This window comes from Temnothorax curvispinosus, unplaced genomic scaffold, assembly GCF_003070985.1.
Source record: "Temnothorax curvispinosus isolate PA1 unplaced genomic scaffold, ASM307098v1 QBEX01010645.1, whole genome shotgun sequence".
Lineage (NCBI taxonomy): Eukaryota > Metazoa > Arthropoda > Insecta > Hymenoptera > Formicidae > Temnothorax > Temnothorax curvispinosus.
Genome location: NW_020220425.1, coordinates 31,691 through 44,169, shown reverse-complemented (window position 1 = coordinate 44,169; position 12,479 = coordinate 31,691). Strand labels below are relative to the sequence as shown.

At 42.3% G+C, this 12,479-nt stretch overlaps 6 protein-coding genes across 11 annotated transcripts in view; 5 read left to right on the top strand and 1 right to left on the bottom strand.

Annotated features, from left to right (window-relative positions):
• The first annotated feature begins 24 nt into the window (after positions 1-24).
• Positions 25-1,036, top strand: LOC112460586 (gamma-secretase subunit pen-2). Its single transcript, XM_025025346.1, has 3 exons — positions 25-322; positions 600-704; positions 779-1,036. Exons 1-3 carry the CDS (start codon positions 262-264, stop codon positions 916-918), a joined length of 306 nt encoding a protein of 101 aa, XP_024881114.1. The 5' UTR covers positions 25-261; the 3' UTR covers positions 919-1,036.
• Positions 1,037-1,216: 180 nt separating this feature from the next.
• LOC112460581 (glucose-6-phosphate exchanger SLC37A2) lies at positions 1,217-4,826 on the bottom strand. Of its 2 annotated transcripts, XM_025025337.1 has the most exons (10): positions 4,734-4,826; positions 3,964-4,670; positions 3,792-3,870; positions 3,571-3,706; positions 3,124-3,486; positions 2,779-2,823; positions 2,309-2,510; positions 2,083-2,231; positions 1,542-1,844; positions 1,217-1,462 (listed from the first exon to the last, which is right to left on the bottom strand). In XM_025025337.1, the coding sequence occupies exons 2-10, from the start codon at positions 4,238-4,240 to the stop codon at positions 1,394-1,396; spliced, it is 1,623 nt and encodes a 540-aa protein (XP_024881105.1). In that variant the 5' UTR covers positions 4,241-4,670; positions 4,734-4,826; the 3' UTR covers positions 1,217-1,393. The 2 variants fall into 2 exon arrangements, with proteins under 2 accessions (XP_024881105.1, XP_024881106.1); XM_025025338.1 differs by lacking the exon at positions 2,779-2,823.
• LOC112460587 (EKC/KEOPS complex subunit LAGE3) lies at positions 4,692-5,714 on the top strand. Of its 3 annotated transcripts, none has more exons than XM_025025349.1 (4): positions 4,692-4,776; positions 5,225-5,297; positions 5,377-5,505; positions 5,575-5,714. In XM_025025349.1, the coding sequence occupies exons 2-4, from the start codon at positions 5,281-5,283 to the stop codon at positions 5,699-5,701; spliced, it is 273 nt and encodes a 90-aa protein (XP_024881117.1). In that variant the 5' UTR covers positions 4,692-4,776; positions 5,225-5,280; the 3' UTR covers positions 5,702-5,714. The 3 variants fall into 3 exon arrangements, with proteins under 3 accessions (XP_024881117.1, XP_024881115.1, XP_024881116.1); XM_025025347.1 differs by lacking the exon at positions 4,692-4,776 and adding an exon at positions 4,847-4,929; XM_025025348.1 differs by lacking the exon at positions 4,692-4,776 and adding an exon at positions 5,038-5,149.
• A 9-nt stretch (positions 5,715-5,723) lies between these two features.
• On the top strand, positions 5,724-6,196 carry LOC112460585 (phosphatidylinositol N-acetylglucosaminyltransferase subunit P). The gene has a single exon (XM_025025345.1). The coding sequence runs from the start codon at positions 5,746-5,748 to the stop codon at positions 6,142-6,144; it is 399 nt and encodes a 132-aa protein (XP_024881113.1). The 5' UTR covers positions 5,724-5,745; the 3' UTR covers positions 6,145-6,196.
• On the top strand, positions 6,192-8,993 carry LOC112460583 (methylenetetrahydrofolate reductase). Of its 3 annotated transcripts, none has more exons than XM_025025341.1 (5): positions 6,192-7,055; positions 7,317-7,543; positions 8,044-8,204; positions 8,324-8,646; positions 8,736-8,988. In XM_025025341.1, the coding sequence occupies exons 1-5, from the start codon at positions 6,838-6,840 to the stop codon at positions 8,794-8,796; spliced, it is 990 nt and encodes a 329-aa protein (XP_024881109.1). In that variant the 5' UTR covers positions 6,192-6,837; the 3' UTR covers positions 8,797-8,988. The 3 variants fall into 3 exon arrangements, with proteins under 3 accessions (XP_024881109.1, XP_024881110.1, XP_024881111.1); XM_025025343.1 differs by having other exon boundaries at positions 6,911-7,055; positions 7,328-7,543; positions 8,736-8,993; XM_025025342.1 differs by lacking the exon at positions 8,736-8,988 and having other exon boundaries at positions 8,324-8,650.
• Positions 8,994-9,213: 220 nt separating this feature from the next.
• LOC112460576 (probable citrate synthase 2, mitochondrial) overlaps positions 9,214-12,479 on the top strand; it is a 17,232-nt gene continuing 13,966 nt past the window's right edge. The window contains exon 1 of the mRNA XM_025025326.1: positions 9,214-9,401. Coding sequence (XP_024881094.1) covers positions 9,357-9,401 — 45 coding nt within the window. The 5' untranslated portion in view covers positions 9,214-9,356. The remainder of the gene's footprint in view (positions 9,402-12,479) is intronic.

The following is a 12,479-nucleotide window of genomic DNA, read 5'->3' as shown; positions in this document are numbered from 1 at the left end:
GCAGTCACGGCGCCATCTTGGGAGCGCGACCAGATGCTCCCTCCGCGACGCGGCCGAATCTCACCTTTCTCCTTTCTTTTTCTCTTGTCGTTATTTTACTCGCGTTTGACGGCCGTGTGCGCGATTCGAGAATCGTCCCGCCGATCAATGTTGACTATTATCTGAATCATTTAATCCAAGGGACGGAGACGCAGGGGGTCTCGCGACACCGAGAACCGAAGTTAGGTTAGGGACTGCCTGCTGTCATCGCCACGAGCCACGATGGACCTGGCCAAAATGTCGAACGAGAAGAAATTGCACCTCTGCAAGTGGTATTTTCGCGGTACGTTGGCGTTGCGACGCGATAATAATTTTTGGTCTTGATACCGATACTTTGCGCAACGATTTGTCAGATATTAAGATGGGATTTAGCCGGTTTAGCTTTTACATTGTTGACCTCTTTTCAACCGCTTTTCTTTTGCCTTCTTGCCGATATTAATCGCCTATCTCACTTTTCCTCCGAAACCTAGACATATAATAAATACAGGGAAAGGAACGTAGAGCGTAGCCAAAGGTCGCATCAACTTGCCGATATTTTCTTCAATTTTTCTTTGTTGTAGCTGGTTTTGCGCTTCTGCCATTCCTGTGGGCCGTGAACGCGGTTTGGTTCTCGAAGGAGGCTTTCGTAGCACCATCTTACGAGGAACAGAAACAAATTAAGAAATGTTGGTATTGATCGACTTACTTCCTACGACAAATTTGAGATTTCCTTCTTTAACGATACACATTTACGTTTCAGATGTAATTTTCTCTGCTATTGGCGCAATCATTTGGACAGCTGCTTTGGTGGCTTGGATAATCATCTTCCAAACCCAAAGAGCTGCGTGGGGTGACTTCGCCGATGCTATCAGCTACATAATTCCCACTGGTATTCCTTAAGTTTAATGTTTAAGTTTACATCGGTACAGAATAATTTATTACAGAAATATGTATAGTAAACGATTGTATATTAAACTGTATATTTTTATCGTAATATAATTATAAATTCGTATGGTAACATCTGATATTATACAATAAAAAAATAACATTTTTTTACATTTTGTATATATAATTAAAAAATATTGATTTCAAAAATTATTTAAAATAGCAGCCCGTTATCTTTTTTCCGTTTAAAATTATCTACATTTAGATTCGTGTAACAGTTATGACCAAAATACTGTCCAAAATACACTATTTATTTCCTTATTAAATTTCTCGTATATTGACTGTAATTTTTTTTTTTTTCGGAAATTTTATTCGAAAACGCTGCACCTCTTTAGGTGTCGCACGATGCGAGCAAAGTTATAAGTACACAGATCCAGACGTAAGAATACCTCCGCGTCTACACGACAATTTGCAAATTTTGTTTCGCATTCTAAATTTGAATAACTCTTCGTCTTTGTATGTACGATCTTATGTCTCTGTAAACTAATCTGGACAGAAGCTGAAACAGCAAAACACAGGAAGCGCGTTACTTGCGATGACTTCATTTCTACGTCAACGAACAAGCAAAGCGGACTCACCAGTAGGGCAAATAAATCCGCGCACATGAGCATGTAAAACACGTTGTCCCATCCGCTCCATCGAGACACCAGACCTGCTAATAACGGACCAACCGCAGCACCAATACTACCAGTTCCATCGATAATGGCAGTCACTGTAGCTAAGGCCCTTGAATTTTCTCCTAAACTAGGATGAGTTCCCAGTTCGGCCGATACAGCGGTCGTTATCAATGCATAGGGGCCATTCACTAATAGTCCCCCTATCAGTAGTAATACTATATTGACGCCTAGGCTGGTACTTCCGATATAGTCATATATAAACAACTGAAATATATAATACATGTATTAAAACACAGGTAACTATATACATACATTCGAATTTATATTGCGTATTGTCATTCGAATTTAACTCATGTAGTGGCTCGCCAATTTTTGCAGTCTTATAAATATTATGAAACACATATTAAAGGCAAAATTATCTCTAACAATGTGGAATGTATGCGTGAAGTTACCAAAAATATATTTCCGGCACGGAATGTATCAAGAAAAATATTGTGCTTACCGCAGGAAATGCAAGTCCAAACATTGCGGCGCATGTTAACGCGCTCATCCCGCTATAATCGGAGAGAACTCCAGCTGCTATGGCGCCTACTATACCGCCCACATCGAACAGAACCGACAGATCCGCACTCACAGTCGTACCGTATGTAGCTGCAAAAAATTCTTGTTAAAACTCTAAAATAAAATTACATCGCTAGTCGAAGATTAATGTTGTCGCGAATACCAACTTGATGCCGCGATGTACAATGGTAACCAATAGAGGAATGTATAGCTAACGAGCTTCGCGAAAAATAGTGATAAGGAGTACTCGATGACACCCGGTATCTTCATGGCACCTATGAAGCCAATTGCGCTATTACGAGATGTATTATGCTCACGTCGGTGTCCAGACAGCATTGGGCTGGTTTCAGATCGTTCACTTGCCAAATTCTTTTAGACATAAATTACATGATATATTATTACTAATACTATTTGTACACACGTTAAAAAAGCAGTTATGATATTAATTAATTTTATAGTAACACTATTGTATTGCTGCTCACACTAGATACATATTCTTGAGCGGTTTAAGAATTACGAATAAATTAAATAAACATATATGTATATACCACATGCATTGCAATCTTTTGTTGAAATTGTTATATTTTAAAGGAAAATAGAAGCGTTAACTATATGGAAGAGTGGCACATGCACTTACGTCGGCAGCAAGTTGTTCACGGTAGACACAGCGATAGATGACACGCTACGTACAGTAGATGTTTATTTATTATGGACGTGCAAACTAAAATTCTACTAAAAATAATTTAACGATTTATCTTGGCGCTTATATTACTAAAGAAACCTAGGGAAACTAAAGAAAACAAAACTGTAATCATAGAAACGTGAGTAGAGAGAGAGAGCATGCTATTACGTGTGTTAATCGACAAGTAGTGTGTTAAGTTACATTTTATGCTTATTAAAATTGAAAAAAATATCTACTATGATAATACTAGGATTTGCTGAATGAAGAAGCGCAAGAAGACCACGACTACGGGGAACTTACGTCGGTGACACTACGAGATTCGTAACCTACGTCAGTCGAGTCATCGTCCGAGCTATTCGTTACATCAATTTTCCGATATCCGAGAGAAGAGGGCGGGCTGTATCCTATGTCGACGGGGTTCGGTATTAGAAACAGGAAGACGATGAATCCCACTACTCCCATTATCACTCCAGGCACTATGAAACTCAGGCTCCAATCGGACTCGACGTACGCCGCCGCGATCAAACTGCCTAATATATTTCCTATGGACGTATGAGAGTTCCACACACCGAAGATCAAGCCGCGCTTGCCTTTCCCGAACCAATTTCCCACGACAGTTACTACGCCTGGCCATCCGGAAGTTTGAAAGACTCCACCTAGGACCTATATAGGGGGACAGAAAAGAAGAAGGGTGAGAGAACGTCTGCATCACTCATCCAGTATGTTTTACAACGTATCAATATTTACCTGCACGAAAACGAAGTACCACAGATTATGAATATTGTACGGTTTAGCTATGCCGAACAAGTAGCACGATATGCCTGACACGAGCATACCAATGGAGAGGAAGTATCGCAGATTTACTCTCTCCGCTATGAATCCACTGTGTAGGAAAAAAAGAAGAAAGACGATTATTGACAAAATTCCATAATAGCATAAGAATGACGCGGTCACTTTAAGATATCCACCTGAGAAACATAGCCGCTGCGTATGCGAATAGGAATGCCGAGTCCAGCATGCCGAGCAATGCCGGTGCATCGTTCGTGTCTGTAGAAATAACAACACGCAGATTATTCGCACATTCTAAACGTTTATTTTTTTTCGCGATATTGCTTCATACTCATCACTTTCTCTTCTTACCAAATGGAGCCCAGTCGCACCAGGTATCCCGATTACTGTCATTCACTAAAATATCCGCGGGTACTGGCAGATCGCTGCAATTGAGACTCAGGACATTCTTCACCACGGATATCGGCTTTCGAGTCAAATGGTAACAAGTGTACGCTAAGTAAGTGAGCGCCAGTACGCCTCCTTGATGCCAGGCCATCCAATTCACACGATGATGCTCGCAACGGCCGCCACACATACACCTTGCGCACTGCAGGCCCCACGGCAGATCCTTCGTCGGTCCACTCATATTTAATACTTTCTTCGAGAGTAAGAATAAGCGTATTCCGTGTTCGTCAAGCGAGTATTAAATCTCTAATCGTCGAACAACAAAACAATGTGCTTTGTACTTTTTGTAATCTTTGGTCGCAGAATTCTCTTTGTGCGGGCAAGATCGAATAATCCTTAATTATTACGTATTCTGACGTACGTAAAATGCAATTGGATTAAAATAAATAATTCAGATCACAATTATATTAATTAGCTAAATTGACGAATACATAGAGATCTCTTTGTGCGATCTCTCGACAAATTATCCATGTACGACGTTGCTTCCAGGACGCTTAGCATAGTACTGATTGTTCGTCCGCTACCGCCCAGCCGCCCAGCCCAGTGGCAAAGTGTCAATCGAAGCCTAAACTAATTGACAGTAGTAAATAAACGCAGCTGTCAATCATAACCTGAAAACGGAGCAAGGATCTGTAAGAGGATTCAAACAGCGGCGACGAGCATCTAAATATTACCTGTCCAGTTGGAGGAGATTCTGGAACCGGATAAAGATTCTCGGTAAATGCAATCTTGTCTTTTGTCTTTCTTCTCCCTCCGCTTTCTTCGGAATGTAATGGATATTTGTTTATACACCACTACGAGGGGACTGTTGCGACGTCAGCAACGCCCACACACACATACACACACATCCCGGACAGTCCGGACTCCCACGTATGTTGCTCGAATGTCTGTTGTATCGATACTAATTGCAACGTTTTTAAATACGTTTATTATTACATGGTCCTTGGAGAAATTACTGCCACCTGCCACGTTAAATAAATATATCGCGCTGCGCAACTGCACTAATAATCATAATAATGATCGGTTTGAGGTTATCTCGCGACAGCAGTGACCGCTCTTTCCAAAGAAAATCGAAGGAATTGAAATTTTTGTACGCGCACAGATATAGGCAGATCTAATATTGATTTATATAATGTGCTTACATTGCTGTGATTTATGATTACAGAACACAAAGTGACAGATATTTCAATTTGGACAACCGACGTCGCCGTAGAATATGCCATGAGTGACCTCAAGGTGTATCCTTATTTTACAAACTAGTTGATAATAAGTTTTGTGACTCAATTCGCTGCCTTTGAAACCTTAACGTTTACACAGAGATCTGTCCGTGCCTTTCCCAAGCGCCAGAGAAGCAGAAGTCGCGTATCAAGTGCTCAGAGTTGACAAGGAGCCGTCAAGAAGCGGAGTCACAAAGAAGCTTACGTTGAACGACAATATTCTGGAAGTGTAAGTGCGAAATTATTAAATCTCCCTGTATGACGTTTCATTGACGTTCACCATTTCTCTTCTGTACAGGTCATACAGTGGTAAGGAAGCAAGGAAGGTACGGGTAGCCCTTACATCCTTCTTCGATAATATACTACTAGTCACGGAAACCATTCAACGATTCGGTCCACCTGAGCCGACATACACTCATTATTGAGCCAACGCTTTTTGCCGATTATATTTTACTGTTGGTTTTTAAGTATGGAGCATACTCCTGCGCCCTATGGCCCCAGGGCCGTCTACGGATACGTCATGTATATCGGGTCGAATATGCTCTTCCTGTTGTACATGACATGGGCGATAATACCGGACGAAGTGCTGCACGACTATTTAGGCCTGACGTATTGGCCCTCCAAGTATTGGGCAGTCGCGATCCCCGTATGGGCGTTGACCGCCCTAGCTACATTTGCGTTTCTGATTTATCCGGCTATCAATATGCTGATAACTCCAGATATCGATGATATTAGGACCATCACGGATAAGTACGCTCTACAAAAAACCGAAAGTACTCCAGGCGCTCCAGGCGGAATACCGGCTGTGTCCGACATACCGATTACAGAAGTTTGCAGGAGATTATATTTGAGAAAAAAGAACTCATAATTGTTGTAATAATTATAATTTATTTTTCCTAACGCGAGCGTGAAATGGGTCGCTTCGCTCGTGCGACCAACTTCACACTCATTCAGAATCGACCACTTTTTCCACTAGTTTTACAATATACTATTTTTGCATTGAGGTGAGTGTACAATTTGTTAGGAATAATCGAGAGACCCGCGCTCCATGCGAATCTGACAAATAAAATTTTAAAAAGAATCTCTGAACACATGGTGTAAGACCGCTTTTCTTAGAAATTCTGCTGAAAATTATTACATAGATTTACGTTGCCATTAAAATCCATAATGTTTCAAAATCGAACTTGTATCACGGGACCACATTTTCAAAATAAGTGACTTCCTACGATATTGTAATAAAATCACATACCAGAAACAAACATGTACATATATTGATATATTTTATGCATTATTAATAAATGTACATACAACACTGATTGATTAGCAATTGAAATCGATGGACGTCATCTTTTTTTCATGATATAAGAATCAATGATTATATACCTATTATATTTATATTATTATTATGTGTATGTATAACATTGCACACACATTTTTACACTGTACATACATCACTGTATGAGGCATCTCCATTCTGTACATTACATAATTCTACGCAGGCCATTATGGACCACGGAATGAAAGTGTCAACATTTCAGTTCACGATTATCGCCAATTTACAATGAGAAACTTGATTCTCGAGAAGGACACGTGTGAGAGGAGTGACGCTGACACAAATGACAGCAAGGATAATCCTTCCGTGCACGGCTTTGATACCGGGAATCTCCGCAAGACTGTCGTGGATCTGCGGCAATCGTTAAGAGATAAAATTAACAAAAATGAAATATTTTGTAGCTTCGAAATCGTTTCCACGAGGAAACCCGGCGCGTTTTACCGAAGGTCTGTATAATGAAAAAGATCGGGTAAAGTCACAATACGAGAGGACTCGACTTTAGATTCGCGATAGTTTGATATTTTATTAAGGTTATAACTGTGCATGAGAGAGAGAGAGAGAGACTACAGTTTTTTAAAAACAAAATTAATCTTTGCTTCTCAAGAAGATGATATAGGACAAAAAACAAAAAAATATATATATATTATATTTTGTATATTTATATATAAATAAATGTATGTAATATTTATATATGGTATGGACATCAGACTTCTCATAGATATGGAAGAGTATTCGCCTCTCTTTTACTCATTAACGTGGCATAACGAAGCAGCTTCCAGCAACGATAGCTATCTGCCGTTGGACTTGGTGGAGAATTTTCCGCCCAATACTCTTTTACATCTAGCAGCTAAGGGTCTAAAACGCGACGAGGTCGTCCGTATCCTAAAAAAGACCCTCGCCCTCGGAATAGTTAATATATTTGCATTGCGAGGAGGTAATTAGTCGTCGGCTTCTAGGACGGCTTTTCGGCCGAACTCTGATTAATCGTCTCACCTATCTATGTAATCACGTATATCTGTAGTGTTTTGTTAACATAAAATAGAATAATAATTAAAAATAATAAATAAATAGAATTAATTTTTCTGATAAATGAGGAGAAAAATTAGATTAAAAACGATAAATTATCTGAAATATTTCAAGCAGTCTCGAATTAATCGCCGACTAATTAATTTGACCAAAATCGCTCTCAAATCGCGTTGAATCTTTCACAATGGCGAAACTCCAGAAATGTGTTCTTTAATTTTTCGAGATACGTTCCACTAGGCTCGAATTACTCCTGCAGATGCGAAAGCGTATGTTGCAATTTGCAATTAATGTACCGTTAAACGATCGCGATCGATACAGTATTGCACGTCTGCGATTATCAGAGCTGGGAGAATTGAATTCTTCCCCGAAGTGTTTTGTCGGGAAAGTACACGTTTGGCCGACTTGCAGATTCGTTGTCCGAGAACGGCGACTTCGAGCACGCGGCGGATCTGGTTGCTTTCATCAGAGAGCAGTTTGGCGACACGTTTTGCGTGTGCGTCGCGGGTTATCCGCAAACGCACCCGGAGTCGTCCTCCAAGGAGCTCGACTTGCATCATCTAAAAGCGAAAGTAAATGATCGTCGAAGTTGCGATCGAGTTATAACTCGCGATCGAGCATGATTCATCAAGCGAGAGGGGACAATATATATTCGTCCGAGCAATAATTCCAAATTTTAAAATATTTCCAGGTGGAGGCGGGCGCGGATTTTATCATAACGCAAATATGTTTCGAATCTCGGCTCCTGATAGACTTCGTGAGGGATTGTCGAGAGATCGGGATTCGAGTTCCGATCCTCCCCGAGATCCTCGCGCCAGCGAGTCACGCGTGTCTGGAGAAAATGACGGACATATGCGGGCTCGACGTACCGGTCGAAATTAAAGACGATTTGGCACGAATGAAGGACGACGATCGAGCGGCGAGGAAATATTCAGTCGACCTAATTACGCGGATAATTACGGACGTGATTAGAAGCGGGGTAACGCGTGGTTTTCATCTTTCCACGCTAAACAGGTAAAACACGTCAACGGATGAGCTTTCAAGCGAGAATTTGAGAAAATGATTTTTCCTACGCGTAATTATATATATATATATATTTATAGATTATCGTTGGTGGCGGAAATATGCAAGCGCGTAAAATTTCTCGGAGCGGAAAACTCATAGCGGAAACCTACGCTCTGGATTCACATTCCAAGAAAGTCACAAACCAAGCGGCAGAAAAAAAAGAGTGTTAATACAAGTCAATTAATTTCTTGCGAAACAAAATAAAATCGACCGATCGCAAGTTCGATCCTTGCGCTTTATTTTAATTATTATTAATTAATTTAATCATTCGTTGCGATCATTCAATCATGTCAACGCTTTCATGAACCGAGACATTTTAATTTCCACGCCGTGAATAAAAACATATATCGGTGATTACATCCCGATAAGTCGGGAAATCTCGACGCGGGTCGCGCCGCGCCCGCGGCCGCTCCTGAACGGCCTGAGGTCTGAAGCGCGCCGCGTTTCGGCGCCACGAGGTGCGCTGGGCGCGTGCGCGCGCCGCGCCGTTCCGCGGCAAGAGCGGCGCGGCCGGGAGCCAGTCGAGTTGAGGCGCCGCAGGCACCGCGTGGTCGGTCGATTAGTCAGAGTAGTCAGACGGTCGAATCGAGTCGGTCACAGTTCGAGGGTACGGGACACGGGACGCCCGCGCAGGATACAACCCACGCAGGATAATAAGAATGGCGCTCTTTCGCTTCACCCCGAAACGCTGCCTCGACGTTCAGGTGAGTCTCTCGCCCCCCGTCTCCCTTTCCTCCCCTTTCTTTTTCTCGCTCCCTTTTCTTTTTCCGCCCCCGAGTGCCGGAGTTTCGCGCCGTTCCAACGCGCTTTCGAATTTATCAGTCGTTTGTTCGGCGAAGGAAAACTCGAAGAAGGAATCCGGGGCGGACGTGCCGTTCGAAATTCGAAATTCCGCGATTCGGAACACGAGACGGACCGCCTCCGGGCTCCGGGGTTTATTTGGGGCGGATTCGCCGACCGCGAGTTTTCGTCGCCAGCGAACGGCTGGCCGCGGTGTTCTATCGACCGGCTTTCGACGGAACTCTCTCCCGTCCCACAAAAGAACGAGCAAGTAGGATTCCGAATTCGTCGATAGAGACGATATTGAGCGGCCGCGATCGATATTTCACGGTCGATCCTTCGACGGGATCCTCTCGTCCGCTCCGAAACGAATTCGACGGTTTTCAAAAAGGTATTATGTGCGTGTATGTGTGTGCTCGATCGTACGTGTGTATGTCCCTTCTGTCGCGTGTAGGAATGCAGGATGCGAGGCTGTTGTGTGAGTGTGTGAATGTGTTTGGTCGTTGTGTGCGCACCGGGACAGCCGGGACTCTCCATTGTGGATTCGTAGACCTTTCATTTTCGACAGGGTGGGAGGGGAGAAGAGACCGCGGTTTGACGCGTGTGCGTGCGTGCGTGCGTGTGATGTGACCTTGCAGGAGTATCAGTCGATTATTATGAATATTGATAAAGAGTGAGTGAATCTCTCTCCATATTAAAATTTCTTTAAATAAAGTTAGAACAGTCACGGTTTATATTCGTGTCCATGTATATTTACGGCGTAAATATATGCCTGTCTAACTGCAATGTCGTATGTGTGTGTGACGTGTGTGTTTGCGCGTGACTCGCGTGAAACTCGAACCTAGCAGGTAGAGAACCGATAATGAGCGGGACAAAACTACGTCGTGAGGCATTTTTTCGTTGCTGATAATATTTTTTTTAGGAAGTTTCGTCGAAATTATCACAACCTCGCGCACATCCGGTGTCCCAGAAAACCGAAGCTCAGCCTCGACGTCGTACATCGAGGAATTATCTTTTCTGTCGAGGAGAACGTCTCTTTTTGGGATATATCGAAGGTTTCGACCGTTCCGACATTGAACTCGGCATTGGAGTTCTGGGGCGTGCTGCAGAGAGTTGCATAAGGGGATCCCCTGCGCCTTTGAGCATTTAAGTCGATCGATCCGCGGCAGACTGGGTAGGCAATGCCACGCGCCACGCAATGCACTCGGCGTCACATGCACATTGCACCGTAGAATGCACCGCGTTTGCCGGCGCATCGAATCGATCCGGGAATGTCCCGAGATCAAGTCGCTCTTCCCAGGAACGGTACAGATTTATCCACGTAAATGAATTCTGACGTCCGCGAAAGAGAATTTTCCTCCATCGACATCTTTTTCTATCTTTGAGTAATATTTTATACAGGGGGAAATCCTACAATATATATATAGAAAGCAATGGGAATTAAAGGCAGCATGAGTCATATTTTCGGAGTAAATATAATAACTGTCGCGTGTGGTATAAATATATTTAATATTTAATAAAATGAATATAAATAAATTTAAAAAATACATTATACATTTATATATGTGTTATATCTTAACATATTTTCAAGTATGGAGAAATAATACCTGTAATACCGAACGAAAAACTAACATGTGCAGTTAATGAAATGGTAGCAGTTTAAAAAACTAGTTAAAGAGCTAGATCCTTGAATTTAATAAATATTCATATTATGCTAATTATTCTTTTCACCGGTCAACTGATAGTCTCAGAGCTTGCGTAGGAACAATCTCGCACTATCTGCATTCGCGAGACTCTCAAGATACACCTGTATATTCGAAATTAATTGTGACATTAATTACAGTTCTTGCCCAAGGAATGTTTTAGGTTTTAGCGAAATACCAAGGTTTTAGTGTTTGACTTTACAAGCACACATATCCGTAATCGGAAATGCAAACGTCAGCTATCGGAAATGCAAACTAATATCTCTTTTTCACGTCGACGCATCGAAAACAGCGAGCGCGGACAACGACGAGAGGATTTGTAAAAAGTAATCGGATTCTCGCGGTGACGATTTATATTAGTGCGAGGGAGAGAAAAACTATCGTGAGACGGAGATGGTCGAATCTACGAGCGAGTCGATGAGTCCTCTTCACCGCAACGCTGACGTCAGATATTTTTTTCCTCTCTAATTAACGTACCGCGGAATTTCACGATTTAACAGGGGACAAGACCCGCATTGAGTTTCTCTTTCTTTCTTTCTTTCTTTCTTTCTTTCTTTCTTTCCTCCTTTCTTTCTTTCAAGAACGAATTTCTCGCGGTCGAGGCCAGGTCGAGGGTCGAGTTCGAGCTTGTACTTCCGATCCCACCCCGAGCACGAGTAAAAATGATCTCCACTCGCGATTACGCAATACGCGTCGACACATTCGTGCACGCACGCACGTTCGAAATCAACTCGCGCGTGCATTCGCCCGAGTGACACGCGTCGCGTGACTTCGCGAAACCAATCTATACGGGGTGACCGAGAAAAACGTGTTACAAGATATCTGAGAATAATTTTCAGCATTTAAATTTTAAATGGGATAATCGCCGAATCCCCAAATCACACGATTTAAATGCAGTTTCCCATATTCACGTTATCGAAAATCGAAAGTTTTCAGCGTACCGGTGCGTCTAAAAATTTTTCATATTTTGCTTTTAGACAAAAACTTCTGCTTTTTTGTACCGCCGCGCCGCGTAGAAAATGTAGCCTGTCCGCGACACGATTCGCAACGCGCATCTTCGAAGTCCGAACGTGTCGTGACACGTTTTAGAACAGAAGACGCTCTGAGCAGCTCTGGGCGGCGAGACAATTCCTAGCGGCGTATTCTAATTGAATTAGGATCAATATCTCGGTTCGAAGTGGCTAATTTTTCCTAATTATTTAATAATCTACGCATTAAATGACAATAAGAAGCCTGAAGCCCCACAGGCTCGGCCGGCAAATCCTAATAATTCTTCAAGCTATTATCTCTTCTTATCTT

What these genes read in the sequence shown, in the direction of transcription:
- LOC112460581 (XM_025025337.1), bottom strand. Translation starts at nt 4,240, where the DNA reads ATGAGTGGACCGACGAAGGATCTGCCGTGGGGCCTGCAGTGCGCAAGG. An exon ending in GTGAACAACTTGCTGCCGAC is followed by an intron (nt 2,511 to 2,778) that starts GTAAGTGCATGT and finishes TATGTCTAAAAG; the next exon opens with AATTTGGCAAGTGAACGATC. An exon ending in ATTGTACATCGCGGCATCAA is followed by an intron (nt 2,232 to 2,308) that starts GTTGGTATTCGC and finishes AATTTTTTGCAG; the next exon opens with CTACATACGGTACGACTGTG.
- LOC112460585 (XM_025025345.1), top strand. Translation starts at nt 5,746, where the DNA reads ATGGAGCATACTCCTGCGCCCTATGGCCCCAGGGCCGTCTACGGATAC.
- LOC112460587 (XM_025025349.1), top strand. An exon ending in AACGACAATATTCTGGAAGT is followed by an intron (nt 5,506 to 5,574) that starts GTAAGTGCGAAA and finishes TCTTCTGTACAG; the next exon opens with GTCATACAGTGGTAAGGAAG.
- LOC112460586 (XM_025025346.1), top strand. Translation starts at nt 262, where the DNA reads ATGGACCTGGCCAAAATGTCGAACGAGAAGAAATTGCACCTCTGCAAG. An exon ending in CTGCAAGTGGTATTTTCGCG is followed by an intron (nt 323 to 599) that starts GTACGTTGGCGT and finishes TCTTTGTTGTAG; the next exon opens with CTGGTTTTGCGCTTCTGCCA. An exon ending in ACAGAAACAAATTAAGAAAT is followed by an intron (nt 705 to 778) that starts GTTGGTATTGAT and finishes TTTACGTTTCAG; the next exon opens with ATGTAATTTTCTCTGCTATT.
- LOC112460583 (XM_025025341.1), top strand. Translation starts at nt 6,838, where the DNA reads ATGAGAAACTTGATTCTCGAGAAGGACACGTGTGAGAGGAGTGACGCT. An exon ending in CCCGGCGCGTTTTACCGAAG is followed by an intron (nt 7,056 to 7,316) that starts GTCTGTATAATG and finishes TATGGACATCAG; the next exon opens with ACTTCTCATAGATATGGAAG. An exon ending in CATCTTTCCACGCTAAACAG is followed by an intron (nt 8,647 to 8,735) that starts GTAAAACACGTC and finishes ATATATTTATAG; the next exon opens with ATTATCGTTGGTGGCGGAAA.